The 21174-nt window shown below is 42.4% G+C and overlaps 1 protein-coding gene across 3 annotated transcripts in view; it reads left to right on the forward strand.

Annotated features, from left to right (window-relative positions):
• ZNF396 (zinc finger protein 396) overlaps positions 1 to 12850 on the forward strand; it is a 39590-nt gene extending 26740 nt beyond the window's left edge. The window contains exons 1-4 of one of the 3 annotated variants that reach the window (XM_081078400.1): positions 5770 to 5851; positions 7803 to 8293; positions 8529 to 8682; positions 10907 to 12850. In XM_081078400.1, coding sequence (XP_080934526.1) covers positions 7874 to 8293; positions 8529 to 8682; positions 10907 to 11379 — 1047 coding nt within the window. In that variant the 5' untranslated portion in view covers positions 5770 to 5851; positions 7803 to 7873 and the 3' untranslated portion in view covers positions 11380 to 12850. Of the gene's footprint in view, positions 1 to 5769; positions 5852 to 7747; positions 8294 to 8528; positions 8683 to 10906 lie in introns of those variants that run through there. The other 2 variants (XM_081078401.1, XM_081078399.1) reach the window with 2 other exon arrangements.
• Positions 12851 to 21174: the final 8324 nt, after the last annotated feature.

Here is a 21174-nt window from a genome sequence, read left to right on the forward strand (position 1 = left end):
GACAGATAATCCACGAGGAGGAAAAGCCCAGTGGGTCAGAGAGCTGCAGTTTATTCATTAGGAACTCAGTCAGTCTGGGTAGAGGAGATCCATGTTTCTGAGCCCATGCATAGCCTCCATCCCTGCCACTGTGGCCACCTTGTTTGTGGCCCAATGAGCAAGCACTGGGGTGACTGGGGTAAGAATGACTTATATCCACTGAGAGTGTCAGTTTGTCCACTTGATCATTAGGAGCCTCCTCTGCAGTGTAGCGCCATGGCTCATTGGACAGCAGAGAAGTCACTATTGTGCCATGGTAGTGAAACTTGCTGAAAATCTTCCCTCTATATTGCAAGGAAAAGCCATTCGCTGGGAGTCATCTCACTAGAGGCATGCTGCTAGAAACTGCCCAGGAGGGTGCAGGAGGAAGCAGCTGCCAGGGAAAGCTGCTGCTGGGCAGTGAGACCTGCACACCCAGCTTGCAGAGACAGCACACAAGAACAAGGGAGGGAAGCCCTACCTCCTGCAATGTCTCTCTAGCGCCTCCTCCTGGCAAATTGTAACATCGCACTTGTTGGTAAAGGGAAAGTATTTGAGACCCATTTCATGTTTACAGAGTAGGCAAAGAAGGGTAAATTTCAATAAGTTGGTAGCTGGCAAAGACACTGTACGGGATCGAATAGTGTTCCCCCCAAATTCATGTCCACCTGGAAACTCAGAATGTGACCTTATGTAGAAATGTACATTTTTTTGCAGATGTCGTTAGATGAGGTTATATTGGATTAGGGTGAGCCTTAAATCCAATGTCTGGTGTCCTTTTAAGAGGAGATGAGACACAGAGCCACTCTTAGACACAGAAAGAAGAATGCCATGTGACAACAGAGGCAGAGATTGAAGTGATGCAGGGTTGCCAGCAACCACCAGAAGGTAGGAAGAGGTAAGAAGGATTCTTCTCTAGAGCCTCCAAAGGGAACATGGCTCTGCCAATGCCTTAATTCAAACTTCTAGCTTCCAGAACCATGAGATAATAAATTTCTGTTGTTTTAAGCCACTAAGTTTGTGGTAATTTGTTATGGCAGGCCTAGAAACTAATACAGGCTCAAATCAGGTATCACCAAATGTTTAGTTCCAGTTTGTGGAGAACCACCTCATAAATGAGTACATGGAGTCCCGTGTCTTGGGAGAGAGGTGTGAAGCAAGACTCCATGTGGACAGGTGCTAAATACACAAGGTTATAGCAGACTCTGAAACTCTACCATAGATCTCTCTCTCTCTGCGGGCCTTTTCTTCCCAGACATGGATTTTCAGTGCGGTATGAAATTTATTATCTTCATCTCTTCACCTTAGAATGTTATCAAGCCATATGCTTTTATTCCAATCTATCTACCTGCTGCAGCTCTCTGACACACGGGGCTCTTCCTCCTCATAGAGTATCTGTCTTTGCTGGTAACTATGCTTTTAAATCTGGCTGAAGTCTGTTAAATTTTATATTTAACGTTTTGGCTTCATCCTTCTCATCTCCTTCAGTCTTTACTCTGGGCTCCCATGATCAATATCAATCCAATTTCATATCCTTTTGTTTCTAGTCCATTCCCATAATCCCATTGCTAGTAGGAAACTGACCCTTGTACCAATCTGATCCTCTTCTTTTTCTATTCATGTATTTATGGAGCATGAATTAAGTAGACAGCAATATGCCAGCCACCATAAAGGGAACAAAGGACACAAAGAGCACAGGGTGATGGGATACAGACCCTGCCCGACATGTACATGAGTGAAATGGAAATGTCTTGGAAGATCTCAGGTTTCTACTGTGGCAATGGGTGGATGGTGGTGCTAGTCCAGGAGATAGGAGGAAAAAGAAGTGAGTGTAGGGGAAATGAGAACTAATTCATGATTTGTTTAAGGTGCCTATGAAACAAACAAAGAGTAATGTTTGGTAAGCAGTCAGCTCTATGGTGACGAAGCTCAAAAACATAAGGCTCGAGATATAAATTGGAACTCATTAGTTAGAGACAGTAGTTAAAGCCTTATAGGTGGAAACAGATATGCTAGCCCACAGAGAACCTACAGCAAGAAAAGTACAGGAACCAAAGGCAGAAAAATGGAAAACACTAATAATATGCAGGATTGCAGACAAGCAGAACCACCATAAGGACTGTTCAGAAAAAGGACAAGAACCCGAAGATAGGATAGTGTGGGGAAAATGTTAGAAAAATTTGCCTTCATTGGATGATGTGAGCTTTTGTCTGTTAGCTTTCTTGTTCCCTCACATGAGAGACTGTATGTGAGATGCTGGTTAGCTTTTGATTAGTTTTTTGTTCCTTTGTTCACCTCCGTGAGAGACTGCATGTGGGTGATGGCTAGCTTAGGGTTAAGAGAATTTCTCCCTCATGTAATTCCCGGCAAGAGAGATATGGGATGATGTTGCTTTCTGTGTGTTCTGCCCGCATCAGCAGATGAGGTAAAAAAGGAAACTAAGTTATATCAGAATGACGTGATGAGCATGTTGCCAGGTTTTGGAAGGCTTTGGGCTGATGGTCCCAGGCGAGAACAGTAAGTATTGTTTGTCCGAATGAACTGGGCCTTCAGAAGGATAAGCAATATTTTTATCACAGTAACTGCTGAACCCTCCTGGAACTGGCCATTCCCTGAGGGGGAGGCAGGAACAAGGAGCTTGGCTCTAAGGTACATCTGAAAAAATATATAAGATAGACCTCAGCTGGCAGTATAATTTCGTTGTCCGTCCTTGGTGCTTCTTCATCATTTTAGCATGCTGGGGAACTAGCAAGCAGCAGTGGAAGACGCCTCAGCTTTCCCAGCTGCAGACCTGGCAAGGTTTTGATTCCTTATTGTTCCAGTGTTGTTTCCCCACAGTTTGGTGAGCTTCTTTGGCATATCAGTGTATATATATATATTTTTTTTAACTGCCTTTATTTTCTGTCATTAGCATATTCTATTAATCGCATTTGTCTTTTGCTATTGCATATTGCTAAATAGATTGATTAGATATTGCTAAATAAATTAATTAGTCCCACTCTAGCATGTGCTCCTCTTTCTTTTCCCTGCTCTTTACGTATAGTAATAAAAATGAAGGACAGAGTTCAAAGTAGAAGTACCATAATTAATAAAGTGAAATGCTGAGAAAATAAGGACTAAAATATGTGAATTAGATTGAGCAACAGGGAAGGCAAGTGAAGGGGTGAGGGTGGAAGCCTCAATATAGAAGTTTTAAAGGGGAAGGGGAGGTGCAGTTATAGTTTATTCTCTATAATTGATGTTATAATATGCATCATTTTTAAGTTAAATGGACCTAGAATGGACAAGAGCAGTCCCTCCCCCATCCTACCACCAAGTCCTGCTCCCCAGGGCTGTATCCACATCCCTAACAGCTTCTAATTAAGGGAAGGAATATGGTGATGAAGGAGAATCGAAAGTGGAGGAGTGACTGTCTCTATAATGCCATTATAGAGTGCTTGCCCTCCTCCTTCACTGTGTTTATAAATGGTTTATGAAATTCATAAGGAGTTTAAATACTCACATAGGGGAAGCATTTAGATATAGAGCATGTTTGATTTATTTTCACATAATCTCACAAAATGTCCAGTACGTACAGGGTATTGATTATAGAATCTTATTCAGCCTCAGATTCAATCTATCAAAAAATCCCCTCAAGTGTCCACATAAGCCACTGTCAAACCTACTCATAGTTTTTTTTATACATACTTCTCTGAAATGACACACTATCTACCCAATCAACTATCAGTATATCGTCCAAGCAAGCACCAGCCTCCCTGAATCTGCCTTCATCCTCACTCCCTCTGCATTAGTTAAGACCTCCATCCATTGCAGACTGGATCCTCGCAATAGCTTCAAAGCTGGTCACCCTGCCTTGTTTTCTCTCCCATCAAACCCGTCCTTCTTGCTGCCATTGGAGAATTCTATCTGAATTACAGATATGCTTGTGCCACTTACTCAAGACCCTGCTTAATATTTTAGTTCACAGCCATTCACCCAGCCAAATCTTTTAAAACTAGACTCTTGTTTACTTCTTCATTCTCATCCTCAGTCACTCAAGGCTTGCCATCTCTCAATCCAGCAAACTAAACATTCCACACTGGTCCCACAGTTAGAAATGCATCAACACTCAGTTTTCCCCATCACCTCCAATTCCAGCCTATCCACCCCTATCACCAACACCTCTCTTTCTTTGGGCTTTTATAGCATCTGGCAGACAGCTCTATCAGATCATCTACTACTTTGTTTAAAATAGTCAATGTATATACCCTCCTCCTTAATTAATCTATCAGTTCCTAAAGAGCAAGTATCTTACATTTGAATTCCCCGTGTTTACCATGCATCTGGTATATAGCAGGTGCTAACTCTCCTGGGACCCTGTCCCTGCTAATTTCTTTCCAACCTATCCTCAAACATTAATAAAAAGCAAACAAACAAAAAAACCAGCCCTTTATACTCACTGTAAAATTTTTATAAGCAATCTTTTACATTTGCTCCTTTAAAAAAAAAACAAAACTTTAATTTCCGGGATCTGGCTATTTGGTGGATCAGAATCCATGAATTCCCCTCTTGACAAATCCTATGGCTTTTCACAGTTCCTTATTCTCCTTGCAGCTTTCAACTGCAGTCCATTTTCTCCTTAAACCACCTTCTAAGATTTCACACCATTGCCAGCGCTGCCCTTGAAGAATTGTTTCCATTCCTCATTGCCTTGAATCATTTACCCTACCATCAACGTAAACACATTCCTTCTGCAATTTGTGTTAGCACTTGCCTCAGCAACATGTCTTATCCAGTGAAAGCCCCTGTTGAAATAAGAATTTCTTCAAATGTAATGTCATCGTAAATTCATTAAGATGCAAGATTCTCCCCTAAACCCCTAGGTCTAGTATAGATTGACTAAACCAGCCCCTTTTCTTAACACTTCAGACTCCAGTACTAACATACTTTTTTTTCTTTGGTCATACCAGAAGAGTTTTTTCTTGTTATTATTGTTTATTAATTAGCAAGTGGTCTTCAAGCATCTCCCTCTTCTCCCTATCTAATTCCCCGCTCCCCTCTACAAGTATATTTCCAAGAGTCCCTGGGGAATGTGGGTGGAGAAGGAAGACAATATGTGGCTGCGGCCTTTAGCTCATTTAGCCTCAAATTTATTTTTAAATTTTCTTAAGAGTCTGAGGAAATATATACCTATATATGAGTCCCAAAATATGCGTGAGCAGGTTCTCACGTTTTGAAAGGGCCTTAGGTTGTCTTGTGAAAACATGGGGGAGGGGCGGGGCGAGGGTTAAACCTGTTACTTAAAACTTCTATCCTTGTCACCCCAATAAATAAATTTAAAAAATAAAAATAAGTATCCACTAAAAAAACAAAAAAACAAAAAAACAAAAAACTTCTATCCGTCCTTGGAGCATACCCCACCTCAGTAGCAGGGATGGTGCTGCAGGGAGGTTGTGCTTAGCGGTAGCAAGCACACGAGTCTCCCCTCTCTGTGACCACGGGCAAGTCACGGAATCCTTGGTTTTATTTCCGGTGAAATAGGAATAGCCTTACTGGGTGAGGGTGACTGAAAGAGTCAAGCTAACAACGTAAGTAAAGGTGCTCCGAGAACTAACAACGCTGGTTTATTTGAACCGGGACGCGGAACAGGTGGACGCCCACCCCTCGAGGTTATACCCTTCCCCTAGCTCAGGAGCTGCCTCGGCGAAAGCCGGAGGTGGCGGCAGTTCGTCTCCGTGGCAACCGCTCACGTCGCAGGCCCCGCCCCAACACGCCGCGAGGACCGGAAGCAGCTTCCAGCCTGGCGCTTCCCGGGCTTCCTCCAGGCACCGCGGTCGTCTTTCCCGGCCCCGAGGTGAGAGCCGGGACCTCTTCCCCGCCGCTGGGCCGCGGGGAGAAGCGTCCGTCACGCCGGGGGTGCGGCACCGCTTGGTGACAGCCCTCCCCGCCCTCCGCGCACCCCCTCGTTATACGCCCCCTCCCCGCCCGGCGTTTCTCCGCGGTCCCCACCGTCCTCGCGTGTCTCTGCCTCTCACCGCACGTCCGCGCGGCGCCTGCCCCCTCGGCGGAACCCACTCCCATCCCCCACGCCCCGCGCGCGCTCACCGGCTTCCGCACCCCCCCCATGGCCGCACGCCTCCTGCTGTCTCGCGGAGTTTGGACCCTGCGGGGGAGGGGCGCGGCGGGGGGGACTGCTGGGGGGGAGGGGCGCGGCGGGGGGGGACTGTTAGGCGGCCGTAGGTCACCAGCCATCCCCGAGGGGTTTCGAAGTGAGAGTCGGTTCTCTCCCCAAAGAGACCCGGGATCCGGAGCTCTAGGCGGAGCCTCCCCCGCAGGAGCCCGCTTCGTTACAGGCCCTCGTGGGGGTGTTGGGGGTGTAGTTCCCCGGTCCCTTGCGTAAAGCTGAGCGCAACTGTGGAGACTGCACAGGTTCGGCGGCTACTCGCTCTCCAGAGACGTCCAGAGGTTGCTTTACCTTAGGGGCGCTCAGTGTAACGCCCCAGAAAGCACTAAACACTTGACCTCAACTCCTCCCGCCGCCCCCCCCCCCCACCGCGTCTCTACTCGAGACTATTCTGGCCCAGGGTCTGCTGCTGCTTTGAGCTTGAACTCCTGCCTCCAGCCTCTTGACCACGCAGCATGGTGCAGACGTGGGGACGGTTTCGACCCCAGCCACCCTGGATGTCTCATCTACAACATGGGGATGAAAATAACTCTACAGGGCTTTTGTGAGGATTTAAGTGAGTTTCTGTTTAAGGTGCTCAGAACAGTGCTTGGCACATGTTAAATCCTCTGCGTCAGCTGTTACCAATGGCAGGGTATCACGTAACTGTATAAGTTGTATGAAGCCACACGCTTTGCTCAGGTCCACGCTGTATCTTCAGTGCCTAGAACAGTACTTGGTGAAGTGGGGGAAAAATAGGGGCATGTATAAGAGTTTTTAGTTACCATTTAAGTGCTGACTAATTAAAGTGGTACTCAGTAAAATGTTATTCTAAGAAAAGTGTCTTTCCACCCACTTCCTGCAAACAAGCTAATGATACGTGGAGAAATTGCTGCCCTTGTACATCATTATGTTGCTGGTAGCATTGTGAATTGATAGTCTTTTCTGTAATTTATTTGACAATTCATAGCAAGATAGAATTTGCCACTCTCCTTTGGCCTCAATACCGTAAGGCCTTGGGACATGCTTGAAGAAAATAGTTTGAAAGGAAAAAAGTAGTATATTCATGAAGATGTGCCTCCCACCATTATTTATAATAGTAAAAATTAGAAACAACCTAATGTTCTACAATAGAGATAGAGTTAAGTAAGTAACAGATGTTATGAATGGGAAGTGGAAGTAAGTAGGAAAAAAATGGAAATGCATTAAAATGGAGGAGTTTGCTATTACTTTTGTTTAATGGTTCCTTTAATGTCAAAATAATATTGTTTCTAAAATTAGTAAACATTGAAAAAAAATCCACACAAAAATACTTCTCTCATTAAGACTTTCTTAGAGCTCTTAGCAGCAGGCTAGAAAAAATTAATTGCTTTCCCAATTTCTATGTTCCAGGAGCTCTTATGCAATCCTGGCTGGTCTCTTATTGTGATATTTGGCTTTGTGGGCATGATCTTCAGAATAATTGGGAATTACTCACACGTATGAATTAATGGCTCGTAGCTTTATTCTCTTACAAAAGGAAGTATTCTTTGAAAGCATGGTTTATGTTAAGATTAAGAGCAGTACTTTCTTGTTTCCAATCTTAGTTGTATTCTAAGAAATGTTTGTCTTATTTCCACTTGTGTCTTTAATCATATTTAAGAAGTATTCATAAGGAGAGCTTTGCCTCCTTGAAAATTAAAGCCTAGTGGTTCTGAGCTATTCCCAGGCCAAATGTCTGCAAAATTGAAACAATCATCATCACTTCTTTCACAAACTTTAGAAGAACCTGACAGCATTCTGGTAGTGAAGATGGAAAGTACAAAGGAGGCCTGTAGTCTGGAATCCAGCCTCCACTGGAGAAGCTACGATTGCCCAGAGACTTTCCGCCAGCGGTTTAGGCAGTTTGGCTACCAGGAGTCACCTGGGCCCCGAGAGGCTCTGAACCGGCTCCGGGAGCTTTGCTGTCAGTGGCTGAGGCCCGAGGTATACACCAAGAAGCAGATCCTGGAGCTGCTGGTGCTGGAGCAGTTCCTGGCCATCCTGCCAAAGGAGCTGCAGGCCTGGCTGCGAGAGCACCGACCAGAGAACGGAGAGGAAGCTGTGACTATGCTGGAGGAGCTGGAAAAAGAGCTTGATGGACCGGCTGAGCAGGTAAGAGGGCATCTGTGAGTTAGGACCTCTGGTATATCATTGTGGGTAGAGCTCTCAAATCATACTTCCACTCAGCACAGTTGGTTGTGCAGCGGGGTGAAATGTTCTCCCAGCTGTGTCAGAAAATAGAACATGGCTCTGCTCTTTTTCCTCCCTTTTCCTGTGCCCCAGGATATTGTCTACATAGTTTCTTCTCTCTTAATCCTGAAATCCCAATCTGATTTCCCTTCCTCAGCCTCAGGTAACCTGTTTCCAGGTCTCTGGACAAAATGAGGACATGCTTGCAGAGAAGTGGGAAATCACTATGGAGTCACCAAGCAGCCAGCCCAAGCATGCGAAGCAGCAGCTACAGTGTACATCCATGGAGCTGCAGTCCTCAAGACAAAACGGTAAGGGGCAGGATTTAGTTCATGGTGTGGGGCAAAGGTGGTCTCTCAGCCCACTACATGCATCTGGGCTGCTTTCTGCAAGAGGTCTCAAATCACCCCTCCTGCTTCCTCTTCACTGTAGGAACTTCCACCACTATATGCCGTGCTAATGAACATTCTCAGTGTTTTGTTGTTTCTCATAGATTCTTATAAAATCTGCAATTTTAAAAATTCTTAACATCATCTCCATCAGGGTTTTCAACCTTTTTTAAGCAGCATGACCCTTTTCTCAAATGAAATTTTATGTGGACTTCCAATACATAAAACAGAGAAAAACACAGGTACTCTGAAGCAGGAGCAAGTAGTCTCAGCCCACAAGAGCTCCAACTCGGCTTTGTTCCCACCTCTTTTATTTTCAGGAGCCCCTGAGGCCCTTCTGAAGGACCCCAAGGTCACAGTCTAAAGACCACTGCTCTACATCATCATTTTCTGTGTAACTTCTTGCTCAGTTGCTGGTGGGATCTAGTATCAAAATTGCCATATTGCTGCTAAGATGACTTTGCTCTCTTGCAGTGCTTTGCATATACATTTCTCCGCTCCCTCCCATTTTAAACTAGTCTCTGTTGCTCTTTGCTTCACTTTTGACAGGAGCACTCCAAAATGGCTGGCATAGCAATCTGTTCTTCCACTGCAGATACCAAAATAACAATAATAATAATAAATATAATAATAAGTTCTATGGGGAAACCATGAAGCAGAATAAGGGGGATACATGAAGTGGGGATAGGGTCTTATTAAATAGAATGATGGAGAAGGCCTGTTTGATGAAGTGACATTTGAGCAGAGTCCCTCCTAGGTGATCATCCTGGATAAAATGGGAGGTAGAGATGAAGAGGGAAACCCCAGTTAAAGAAAGCTCCTCCGCCTCCCCTTCTGTATTCCAGGGGTGGCTGATCGGCTAAGCAAAAATAATTTTTTCAGGGGGATTTGATAGGCAACTACAGGTAAAACAAAGAGTATTTAAGAATTTAAAGAAAAGATTTCTCACTCTTACTTGACAAGTATATGCTCCCTGGAGGCTTGTCCTGGGCACTTACCATCTCCAGTCTAGCGATTGCCTTGGCTTCCCTAGGTAAAGTGTCTTTTCACACTCCATCAGATTAGGGCTGGAAACCACTCCAGGCTCAGTGGCTTTGTGTGGTGATGACCAAAGAAGTGATCTGCGACAAAGCCCGGTCCTGGGCTCTTGTTGGCAAGAACCATGTTCTGCCTGGGACTATCCTCACAGAGGCCTTTCCTACATTTCTTTTAGATACATAGAAATTTGAAACCAAAAGCAGAAGGCCCAGGATCTTGCAATTCAAGGCAGAAAGAACCAAAATCATGATAGGCTAACAAAACCATTTCTTAAGGCTGCTTGCTACATGATTTCTGTGGTACAGTCATGTCTTATCACAGCTTCTGCAGATGACCTTGGTCTCCATGCTAGCAAGTGCTGACTTGCAAAGAATTTGATAATAGAGACTAGACATTGAGATCACTTTGGAATTTGAGCTATAAAAAGTGAATTTGAGACAAAATTCTTACCATTAATAAGATGATTTCTATTTAAATAGTGCCATTCAACTAGTACCATAAAATACATATAAAAGCAGAGGTTTTCCATAGATGGACACTGTACTACCCTTCATCTTTTGAGATGTCAGTTATCCTAGTCTATATTCCCCGCCAACATCCCCCCTTTTTTTTGCCTAACTTGTATTTTCTGACCTTATTTTCCATATTCTTTTTTGACTATTGGCTTTCTTCATCTCCTTTCTTTGCTTCATTATTGATTCATTTTTCATTATTAAACTTGTTGATTGACACTCTTATTACTGCCACATTTGAGTTCTCTCTTGCAGTTGCTCCTCTGCTTCTCTAAAAATTCCTCTTCTTTTAGGTCTTTTCTTTTCTTCCAGACTTTCCTCAGTCTCTGACATATCTTTTTACCCCTACTCACCAGTCTACCGTTTGCATAAAGGTTTTTAGCTTTCTATTTGACTGCCTCCTTAGACTATAAACCTTAATCTTTTGCCTTATGATCTTCTCAGCATTTTCTGTCTTACTTTCCCATCCTCCACATCGTGATGCTATTTTACAAACATGCTAGCTAATAAATAATTCATATATATTTCATTTGGATTAGACTTTCTTTCTTTCTGAACAAAACTGGTGACATTTGCTTTTCTGTGTATTATTTCAGATAAAGACATCAGAATTATAAATGTGAAATCAGCTTCAAGGCAAAAGACTTCTTCAGGCACAGAACTGCATTACGATGTTTCCAACACTGTTCATATGAATACTTCTCCCAGTTTCACATCTAGAGGAACCTGTGAACAAGATGGCAGGTTTGAAAGAAGACATAGAAATCCTTCTCGAAAAAAACAACACAAGTGTGATGAATGTGGCAAAACCTTCAGTCGGAGCACAGCCGTTATCCTACATCAGAGAATCCACAGTGGAGAGAAGCCATATGCATGTGATGTGTGTGCAAAGGCTTTCAGCCGAAATGCAGCCCTGATTCAGCATCGAAGAATCCACACTGGGGAAAAACCCTACCAGTGTCCTGAATGTGGGAAAGCCTTTAGTAAGAACTCAAATCTTTTTAGACATAGGAAAAGTCACACTCGGGGCGGCCGGTTGGCTCAGTTGGTTAGAGTGCAGTGCTCATAACACCAGTGGTCAGTTGGTTAGAGTGCTGGTTTGATTCCCACATGGGCCGGTGAGCTACACCCTCCACAACTAGATTGAAAACAGTGACCTGACTTGGAGCTGATGGGTCCTGGAAAAACACTGTTCCCCAATATTCCCCCATAAAATATAGAAAAAAGAAAAAGTCACACTAGAGGAAAAAGTACAATCAGTATCGTGAGGGAATCAAAGCATTTACTCAGAAGGTTTTCAACAGAGGAAGAAGACACAAAGCACAAACAGCTTCTTAGTATTGATTAGTGGATTTAATTGGCACCAGTTTTCTTTCAAAAGTCATAAAAGCCACAGGAAAGAATATGGACTCTTATGTCAGCATTACTTGCCTTCCTGCTTACCAATACAGTGTCAGTTCAGATGTTTGAGGTGCTAAAGCTTAATTCAGATTTCCATCCTTCGGGTAGCTCTTGAAAAGACATTCTCAGATATGTTCTACTATTTCCACTGTTAACACAAATAATGGAATAGTACAGTTGACCCTTGGACAACATGGGTTTGAACTGCACTGTCCACTTACGTGCAGATATTTTTCAATAAATATACAGTGGGCCCTCTGTATCCCTGGGTTTCCCATCTGTGGATTCAACCAACTGCAGATTGAAAACAATATTTTCTTGCCAAGTGAAAGCAGTTTATTGTGAGGCAGTCCACGCCACAGACAGAGTGGAGGATGCTCTTAGGCAAGAAAGATCCCTGACCCTCCTTACGGCTATGGTTTTTATTAGTTAAGTTTTTAATATGGGAATAAGGAGGAGGAATATTATTCTCGAAAGGATGGGTTTTCCCAGGAATTTGGAATACACTTTTTTTTTGTCCTTATGTGGTCCTCTCCAGAAGTGTCATGGCACTGGTGGGTGTGCCACTTAGCATGGAGATGTATTACAACTATAGTTTAATGTGGCTGGAGGTTACTTGGAGGTGAATCTTTTTGCCATTTTGGTCTTGGCTGGTTCTGGCTGGTTTCCTTGTTTCATCTTGATTTACTGACTGTTTTTCGTTGATTGGCTGTTAATGGTTTTTCTTGGAGGCCCTGTCCCAGCCCTATCTCATTCCCCCCTCAGCGATTTTACTCCCATGTTCTTTATGGGAGATTGAGGGGCAGTGGTCCATCTTCTGGGGCTGCTTCATAGCTGGCTAGGGACATTGATCCTGACTGGTGTGGGAGTGAAAATTTTTGGATGCCTGACTCAGGTCCCAGGGGCAGGACCTCTCGGATGGTGTTTTTAAGCAGGATGGGTCAGAAACCTTGCGTGAGCATCATCTTTGCATGGACTAGTTGTAATCTGGAAGCTACAAACTTTACTGCAGTGTAAAATATGCAGGGCCAAATACTAGAATGAAGATTACGAGTGTCACTACAATGTGCAACAGGGTCGGGTCAAGAGATGTTGGAACCAACCAGGAAGGGTATTAAAGATCTCTCCTAAGAATGATGTTTTGAGTCCATCTGTCTTTTCTAAAATTTCTATATTGTTTTTCAGGATCTAGATGTTTTCTTCTATCCCAGAGGTATTGACATAAAAACAGCATTCCTCCCCAAGCATAGCACAGGTCCCACCTTCTACAGTGAGGATGTCCAGGGCCCTCCTGTTTTGTAACACAAGGGAGTTAAGGGATTTTGTTGTGCATCAAAGATAATAACTGGCCTTCCATGATTGTTGGATAATGATGGATATATTTCTAATGGATTGTTCTACCAGAATGATACCCAAAAAACAAGAGCACAGAACATGGTGTGGCCTATGCCCCCATGAGAGAGATTGGGGTTATTGGTGGCCAGGATTCTGAAGTTTCTGAAGTTGAGAACCTTGAAATCAATATAATCAGTCTGAAGATTCAGAGCAGAAGTTGAGAACCTTGAAAACAATATAATCAGTCTGAAGATTCAGAGCACCAACTGGATGCATTGTTCTATGCCATTTTATGTAAGGGACTTGAGCATCTGCAGAGTTTGGCATCTGGGGATGGCGGGGTTCCTAGAATCAATCCCGCACAAATACTGAGGGACAACTGTACATTCCTTTTTAGACAAGCACATTTTCCCTGTTGAGAAGGAATGTGTGAGTTACTCAGTATAAAATAGACGTTCTCTTCCATTTCATATCTTGAGTATTAGAGTTCTCAGACCAAAGATTAACACACTTTAAAAAATTTTTCCCATTTTGTTTTCTGTACCAGATTCAAAATATGAGTATAGGATAGAGGAGGCCCAAAAGACTATAACTCAAGAACTAGGCTAAAAAGTCCAGGGTCATTGTTAGGAGGCAGTGAGTAAAGGGACTTAATCTCATGAAAACTCGCAAGAGCCTACACATTACTCCTGTGTTGGAAAAAGTAATCTTCAGAATGTAATTTCATTCACATCTTAATATGAAAACATTAAGATGGGGCTGGCCCGGTTGCTCAAGTGGTTGGAGCACCGTGCAGGTCGCTGGTTCTATTCCCACATGGGCCAGTGAGCGGCGCCCTTTACAGCTAAGACTTTGAACAACGGCTCTCCCTGGAGCTGGGCTGCCGTGAGGGGTCGGAGGTTGGCGTGGGCTGCCGTGCCGATGTGAGTGGCTGGTGGCCAGCGTGAGTGGCTGGCAGCCATTGTGAGCTGCCATGGGCTGCTGTGGGCTACCGTGTGCTGCCCTGAGCGGCCGGCAGCCAGCGAGAGCTGCCGTGGGCTGCTGTGAGCGGCCAACCAATGACTGGCGACTGACTGCTTAGTGGGAGCGCAAGGCTCCTAATACCAGCACAGGCCAGGGAGCTGTGTCCTATACGACCAGACTGAGAAATAATGGCTTGAACAGGGCTGGGGGGGGGGGGCGTGGTGGAAGAAGGGGGGAAAAACATTAAGATGACTCTACATGTCTTCAGGGGGTGGTCTAAACATAAGGAATGTTCTAATAAATAGGTGTGTCTATGAGTGCTTACGTAAGATTGATGACCATCTTCATAAAAAGGAAAAGGGGAGCTGAAGAAAAGACTGTCCAAGCCAGACTGACTGATGTAACACATGTTGACAAGTGTGGCATGTAACAGAAGCGTACCACAGCTTACCTGGAAAAGGAAACCCTTAACAGCTGATTACTATCCTTCAGGGTTCTTCCTGGCCCCTTTTCTGGCATAAATCAGCTGTGAACATGTTTCAAGCATCACAAGACAGCCTTTAAGGGCTTTATGCATTCTTAGTAAGACAAGTTTCTAGACAAAGCTGTCACGAAGTAATACCCTGGATTTTAATGCTCTTGTACTAATAGGGAAATCACTAAAGTCAGTTTAGAGTCCACCAAAGTTTTACCCATATTTAATTCAATCAGAGTCCCTGTTTAAATATAGAATGATTGATTTGGATGTTATTAAAATGATGACAGTATACAACATAATGTTCCCTTTTCCAGGGATTCTTGCTAAGAGGACGTATTACAAGGACACATGTATTACTGTGTTTTCCCTGGTGCCACAGTTACGCAACATGGACTCATAAGTGAAAGTCCTGGAAGGAGAAAAGAAGGGGCTCATAGTGAACTTCATTGTCTGAATCAGTTCCTCATGAATTGTAAGCATTTCATTATCAGAAAATCCAACCATATCTAGTGTTTAGGGTAACTCCAGCAACAAATGTGGGATTTCTGTGCTCTGCTTAGTATGTTGATAGATATAAAATTAGTAGGGGGAGAAGTCAATGCAAATTTTAATTATAGACTTTTTTTATAGTGATTATATTTTATAGTTCTAGGGAATATGACTATATATTGGGTTTGGTGTATTTTCCATTATTAAAAATTTAGCAGTCTTTATTTAGGGTTTATTCCCTGTAAAGGGAGGAATAAGCCATCTATTAAAGCAACAAAAGTGCCTCAGAGATAAGTGTATTGTGAATTACTGCTTAGTTATAGAAACAGTTTCTATGTGAATAAAATGGCAATCTAAATCAAGTATTCTGAGGGAATTGTCCATCTTCACTTGGTGATGCCATAAACTTTAGAAGATTGCATTCTCTGTGAATAATCCAAATTTCTCCACTTAGGTAAAGTACATGATGAATCTTTCAAGAGCGTTGCTGTGTACTTTGAGTTATCCCACATTTACATAGGTCTTCTAATTAGAAGATACTAGTTTATCTAAATGGAGAATTACTATGATTTGGGCTAACATTGATAAAAACTAACATGATAACAGTTCCCCCATTAGATTACTTAATTCCACAGATAGTAAATACTCCAAAATGAAATTGGTATTTCTTTATGAATTTCACTTCATCTGGGCTGTCAATATTATATCTATAATATGTTCCTTCTTTACCTCACTCCCATTCTCTTTGAAAACATGTCCATCACTGTCCTTAAGCCTTCCTGTATCAGGAATGCTTCTGAATGCAAATCCACCTTTTGCAGCTTAAGCAAATAAGATTTTGCAACCAGAAATCTGGAGGCTGAATTGCTGTTGGCTCTCAGTCAGTAGCTGGACAGTGACTGGTCTGGCTGGTGGATATACCATTCTTTTGGCCTTTCTCTCATGCTTATTTTCTCAGATATGTGAGAGAGCTGTCCTAGCTCCAGGAACAACATCTGGGGTCAAGTCAGGAAGAAAAGAGGAAGAGTGGCACAGGTGTAGCTTTTTCCTTTACTGGGAAAAGTAAAAGTTTTCCAAGAAAGCCCAGCAAAATTTTGCTTGTGTTTCCTTGTTGCATATCTGATAAAGAAAGCGTTTCCAACCTCTGGAGGGAAAGCGGCAGGGCAGATAGTGATTGGGAACAATGTTGGATCAGCCAACAGTATTTGCCATACTCCTCCCTGGCCACTAACTCATTATGGGCAGATCACTATGATTTTGCCTCGTGTGTTACAGAAAAAGAGATTACAACTTTTACAACCTCCTACCACCAAATTTGCCAACTTACCCACACCTCACCCATAATTTCTTTTCTCCTTTCAGAGTGAAGCGGGAGTCTCTCCTCTCTGCTCCAGCCTCCAGGCAATACTATGGCAGTAGCACAGCAACGGCAGAGGTCACAGGGAAGAAACTTAAACTCATAGAGAGGGGAACCCTTTGCTTTAATCATAGGAGATTTGGTCCCAAGAGCATGGTGCCGGTCTCCATTGCTTTTATTTTATTCTCTCTGTGTCCTCTCACAGCTTGGACCAAGATACAGGCATAGTTGAGAGAAGTAAACAGTAGAGCAGGGAAACTACAAACCCAGTTTTCTAACTGGGGGATTAGTAAGGGAGGCCTCAGGGAGCCAGAAAGTGTTGGATTTGTTGCAAAGAGGAAAGAGATCAAGTGTGATCCCTAAAAGTAGTGTGAACTCTTCTGCTCACCTTTAAACTGCACTTGCATGGATCTGACTAAACAGCATACAACAGGCATTGAGAACTAAGCAGCAGAGTAGACTACCACCCAGTATCCAGACTGGTTACTGGTCACAAAGGGCAGATCCAAGTTGCACTGGAAGTGTTTGAAAACTGAACTGACATTGGAACTGTAGCCCACACAATGTATATCAGAACTTGTGGCCTGACCCTAACTCACAAATTGCCTGCGAAAACAAATCACCCTTCTCCTTACGGTTTATATGATACTCAAAGTCTGATAACATAGCTTTCAAAATGTGCAGGATAGAATGTACAGTTACTAGGCATAGAAAGAATGGAATTATCTCAATTTGCAAGGAAAAAGAAAATCAAATTGGGGCAATGCCTAGATGATAAAGATGTTAGGATTATCAAAAGAGACTTTAAATCAGGTATTATAACTATGCTTAGGAAGTAAAAGTGAATGAGTGGAAAGATAGAAAATCTCAGGAAATAGATACAAATAAGAACCAAATGAAAATTTAAGAGCTGAAAAATACAACAGCCAAAATGAAATGTTCACTGTATGAGCTTAGGCTCATACAGGTGAGAGCAGGTGACATAGGAAATAGCTATAGATCAATAGATATTATCCTATTTAAACAGCACAAAGAATAAAATATTGAAAAAAAAAAGACACTACAAAAAAACTACAATCCAAAATCCTTAATGAACTTAAGTGGAAAAAAAAATCCTCAACAAAATATTATCAAATTGAATCCAGAAATGTGTAAAAAGAATAAAATACCTGCACCAAGTGGGGTTTATCCCAAGACTATAAGTTTGGCTCAGTATTTAAAATCAAAGTAATCCACCAAATTAGTAGTTTCAAAGGGAAAACCACGTGGTCATATCAATTGATGCAGGAAAGTATTTGACAAAATTCAAAAGATAACACCAAGTGCTGGTGAACATGTGGAGCATCTGGAACACTGGTTGATGGGAATTGCTGATGGGAATGTAAAATGGTACAGTCACTCTGGAAGACAGTCCAGCAGTTTCACATAAAAATAAGCATGCACTTAAACCATATATATTACTGACTTCCAGCTGCTATAACAAAATAGCATATACTGAGTGGCTTAAATAATAATTTATTTTTACAGTACTGGAAGTTGAGAAGTCCAAGATCAAGATACAAGCTGATTTGGTTCCCAAGTTAGGGCTTTCTTCCTGGTTTGCAGACGACCATCTCCTCCTTGTGTTCTCACATGGTGGAGAGAGATAGAAGCAAACTTTCTATGTCTCTTCTTGTAAGGGCACGGATGCCATCATACGGAACCTACTCTCATGACCTTATCTAAACCTAATTACCTCCCAAAGGGCCCATCTACAAATACCATCAGATTGGGGGGTAGGGCTTCAACATGGGAATTTGGGGGGAAGGCACAAACATTTAGTCTATAACACTATATGACCCAGCAATCCTACTTCTAGATATTTAGAGAAATAACTTATGTTCACACAAAACCCTGTCCATTAGTATTTAAATAGCTTTCTTCATAATTACCCAAATCTAGAAACAACCCAAAAGTTGTTTAATGGTTGAATGGATGAACAAACTGTGATACCTGGAGTGAGATACTACTCAGCAACATGAACTATTGAGACATGCAACAACATAGATGAATCTTAAAGTCATTATGCTGAATGAAAGATTAGAGGCATTATGCTAAATGAAAGGTTTGTAAAAGGTTACGTACTTTATGATTCCATTTATATTACATTCTGGAAAAGTCAAAACTATGTTGATGGATAATAAGTCAGTGGTTGCCATGGGTTAGGGATGTAGGAAAGTTATGAGTACATCCTGAGGGAGTTTTATGGAATGATGGAAATATTCTGTATCATGATCTTGGTAGCAGTTTCACAAATCTATACATGTGTTAAAACTCATAGAATATATGCCCAAAAGAGCCAATTTTACTATATATTAGTGTTTTAAAAGGAGTAGTACTCCATGAAATAGCAAATAAATAACAGAACAAATAAAGCCAAAAATTGATTCTCTGCAAGATTAATAAAATTTATAAACTTTAAACAAAATTGATAAAAAAAGAAAACCTGAAATCACCAATTTCAGAAATGAAAGAGGGGACATCACTACTGGTCTTATAGACATTAAAAGGATATTAAGGAAATATTATGAGCAACTTTATGCCAATAAAATTGACAATGTACATGAACTAGATAAATTTCTGGGAAGACACAAACTACTTCCCCTTACATCCCATTGACCATTCCTAGCTTCCAGGGAGGCAAAGTGAGTATCTGGCAAATGTAATAGTCATAGATGGCTTAGTTCAATTACAACTTATTATCTATGGCTGGGCACAGCGTTGCACCCTCCCAATTCAAAAAAATCAGGGGTGTATCAGAAGTTAGGGGAGTGCTTTGTATAGGAAACTAACAATGTCTGCCACAGTTAGATTTTTGTCACTTGCAATTAAGACTCCTGGTGCAGTGCATTTATCAGCTAAAATGACATTTTAAACCAGCGTACTTAAAGTACATACTTTTGAGCTGAGGGGAGGGACTGAGAGCGCCCCGATAATTGTTAGAGAAAAGCCTAGAAAAGATTATTCTTAGATAAAAATCTGATAACACCAAATCTGTAGGTCCGTGCTTCTCTTCCAAAGTGAAAACTTTTCTTCCCTCCCTCCATCACAGGTTGTCTCCATTCCCCCTCAGCGCAAGAGCTCATTTAAGTGCCCCTGCTGGTATTTTGTTCTTTTCTACTGACGCATTTCTCCACTGCCTTGAAAATACTTGTTTTCTTGTCTATCTCCTTAATGAGATGGTGATGCTAAAAGAAGGAATCATGACTTCATTTTAGTCATCTTTAGTTCTCTGGAACCTACGTAGTATCTGTTTTTTGCTTATTTGTTGTTGTTGTTTTCCATTAATGAATAAGATGCTTTTAAGGCAAGGTTGAAAATTTTGGCTGGTAAAGAAACAATGAGTCCTTTTTAGATTTAGACAGATTATTGCTTACACAGACAGTGAAAGCAAGAGTAGACAAAAGTACCAGTTCCTCATGAGCTTTTGTCTCATACAACAAAACAAAACGAGCTAGATTGCGACATGAGTTGTGGAATGCCTTGGAGCTGAGGGGCTAAAGCCGTGCTGCATCTAAGCCTTTTTATAGTCTGCAGCTGTACTGTAGTGGGAGTGAAGCAGAAAGCCTCATCACAGGAAGCAATAAGAAACTGTCTCATGACAACCTCCTTGGAAGACAGGGAACTAAGTGCAAATGGCCTTGTAGCAGCTCCTTACAAGCCTTTCATGCTTTCATGTTCCGGAAGGTGTTCTGCCAAGATTCAGATTCGCCTCGCCTATGTAGCCTATGTAGATATATGCAAGGTTATCCAGCACTGGCATGAAGCTATTCCCTACACTCAGGTTGCCCAGAGGAACAAGAAGCTCTATTTTGACTAGATCTTTAAGATGGCAATGAGGACTACCTTTCTGGAAAGAGTCCACATAGTGTGGCTCAGAACAATAGTGTTTCAAAGTGGGTGTTGGTCCCTGTCTTCAAAAGAGTAAATTAGAGAGGAAAACCTCACTGTGGTATTTACTCTCTTAGAAAAAAATAGGAATAACAGAAAGGAATCCCAGCCAAGGGCTTTGTAAAAGTTTGCAACATTTAAAATTTCCTTAAGTATTTCCATTTGATTTTTTAAATCTTTCCTGTTTTCCAACATTAATTAGATGTAAAAACTCTTAATGTAAAATAAAACAAAATAAAAATGCCTTGAGCTAGCCATTAGGGTGACAAAAGAGGAAAAGGTATAAGAGTACCCAGGTGGGTTGGTGGCAGTAGCCAAGTAGGAGAGTGAAGCCTGGATTTCTGACGCCTCCTAAATGATCAAAGAAAGAAGAGGATCAGAGTTAGCAGGGGATCTGTGGAGAGGAAGTTCCAGTCGAAGTGTAAAGTAGCATTTTATCATCAGCTGCTTGCTGACTTGTTCTCTCATTCACAAATCCATCGGATGCTGAGGGTACTTTGCAGAGGTCACTGTCCTGAACGAGGCAGAAAGCCAAAGCCTACAGATCTTGCACTGCATCTGGAAGGCTGGACCTACACTTCTAACATCCACCCTAAACAACAGGGATCTTTTGTGTGGTTTCTGATGCCTGACATGTGACCTAGCAAAGGCAGCAACGCAGCCAGCCCACAATTCACTCATTCAACAAATATTTATTGAGTTCTCTATGTACCTGGCAGTCAGCATCCTAGGATTAGGTGGGGATACTCGGTGAAAAACATACAAGTGCTCTGCCCTTATGGGACTTACAGACAAAAACAAAAGAAAACGAAACAAAACACAGGGTGAGATTACTTCAGATGCTGCTGCAAAGAATGCCGTGAGGAAAGGTGGGCAAGCGAGACTGAGGACGCGGGGCCATGGTGAGCCCC

The sequence above is a fragment of the Rhinolophus hipposideros genome, assembly GCF_964194185.1.
Source record: "Rhinolophus hipposideros genome assembly, chromosome: 17".
NCBI classification, from domain to species: Eukaryota; Metazoa; Chordata; class Mammalia; order Chiroptera; family Rhinolophidae; genus Rhinolophus; species Rhinolophus hipposideros.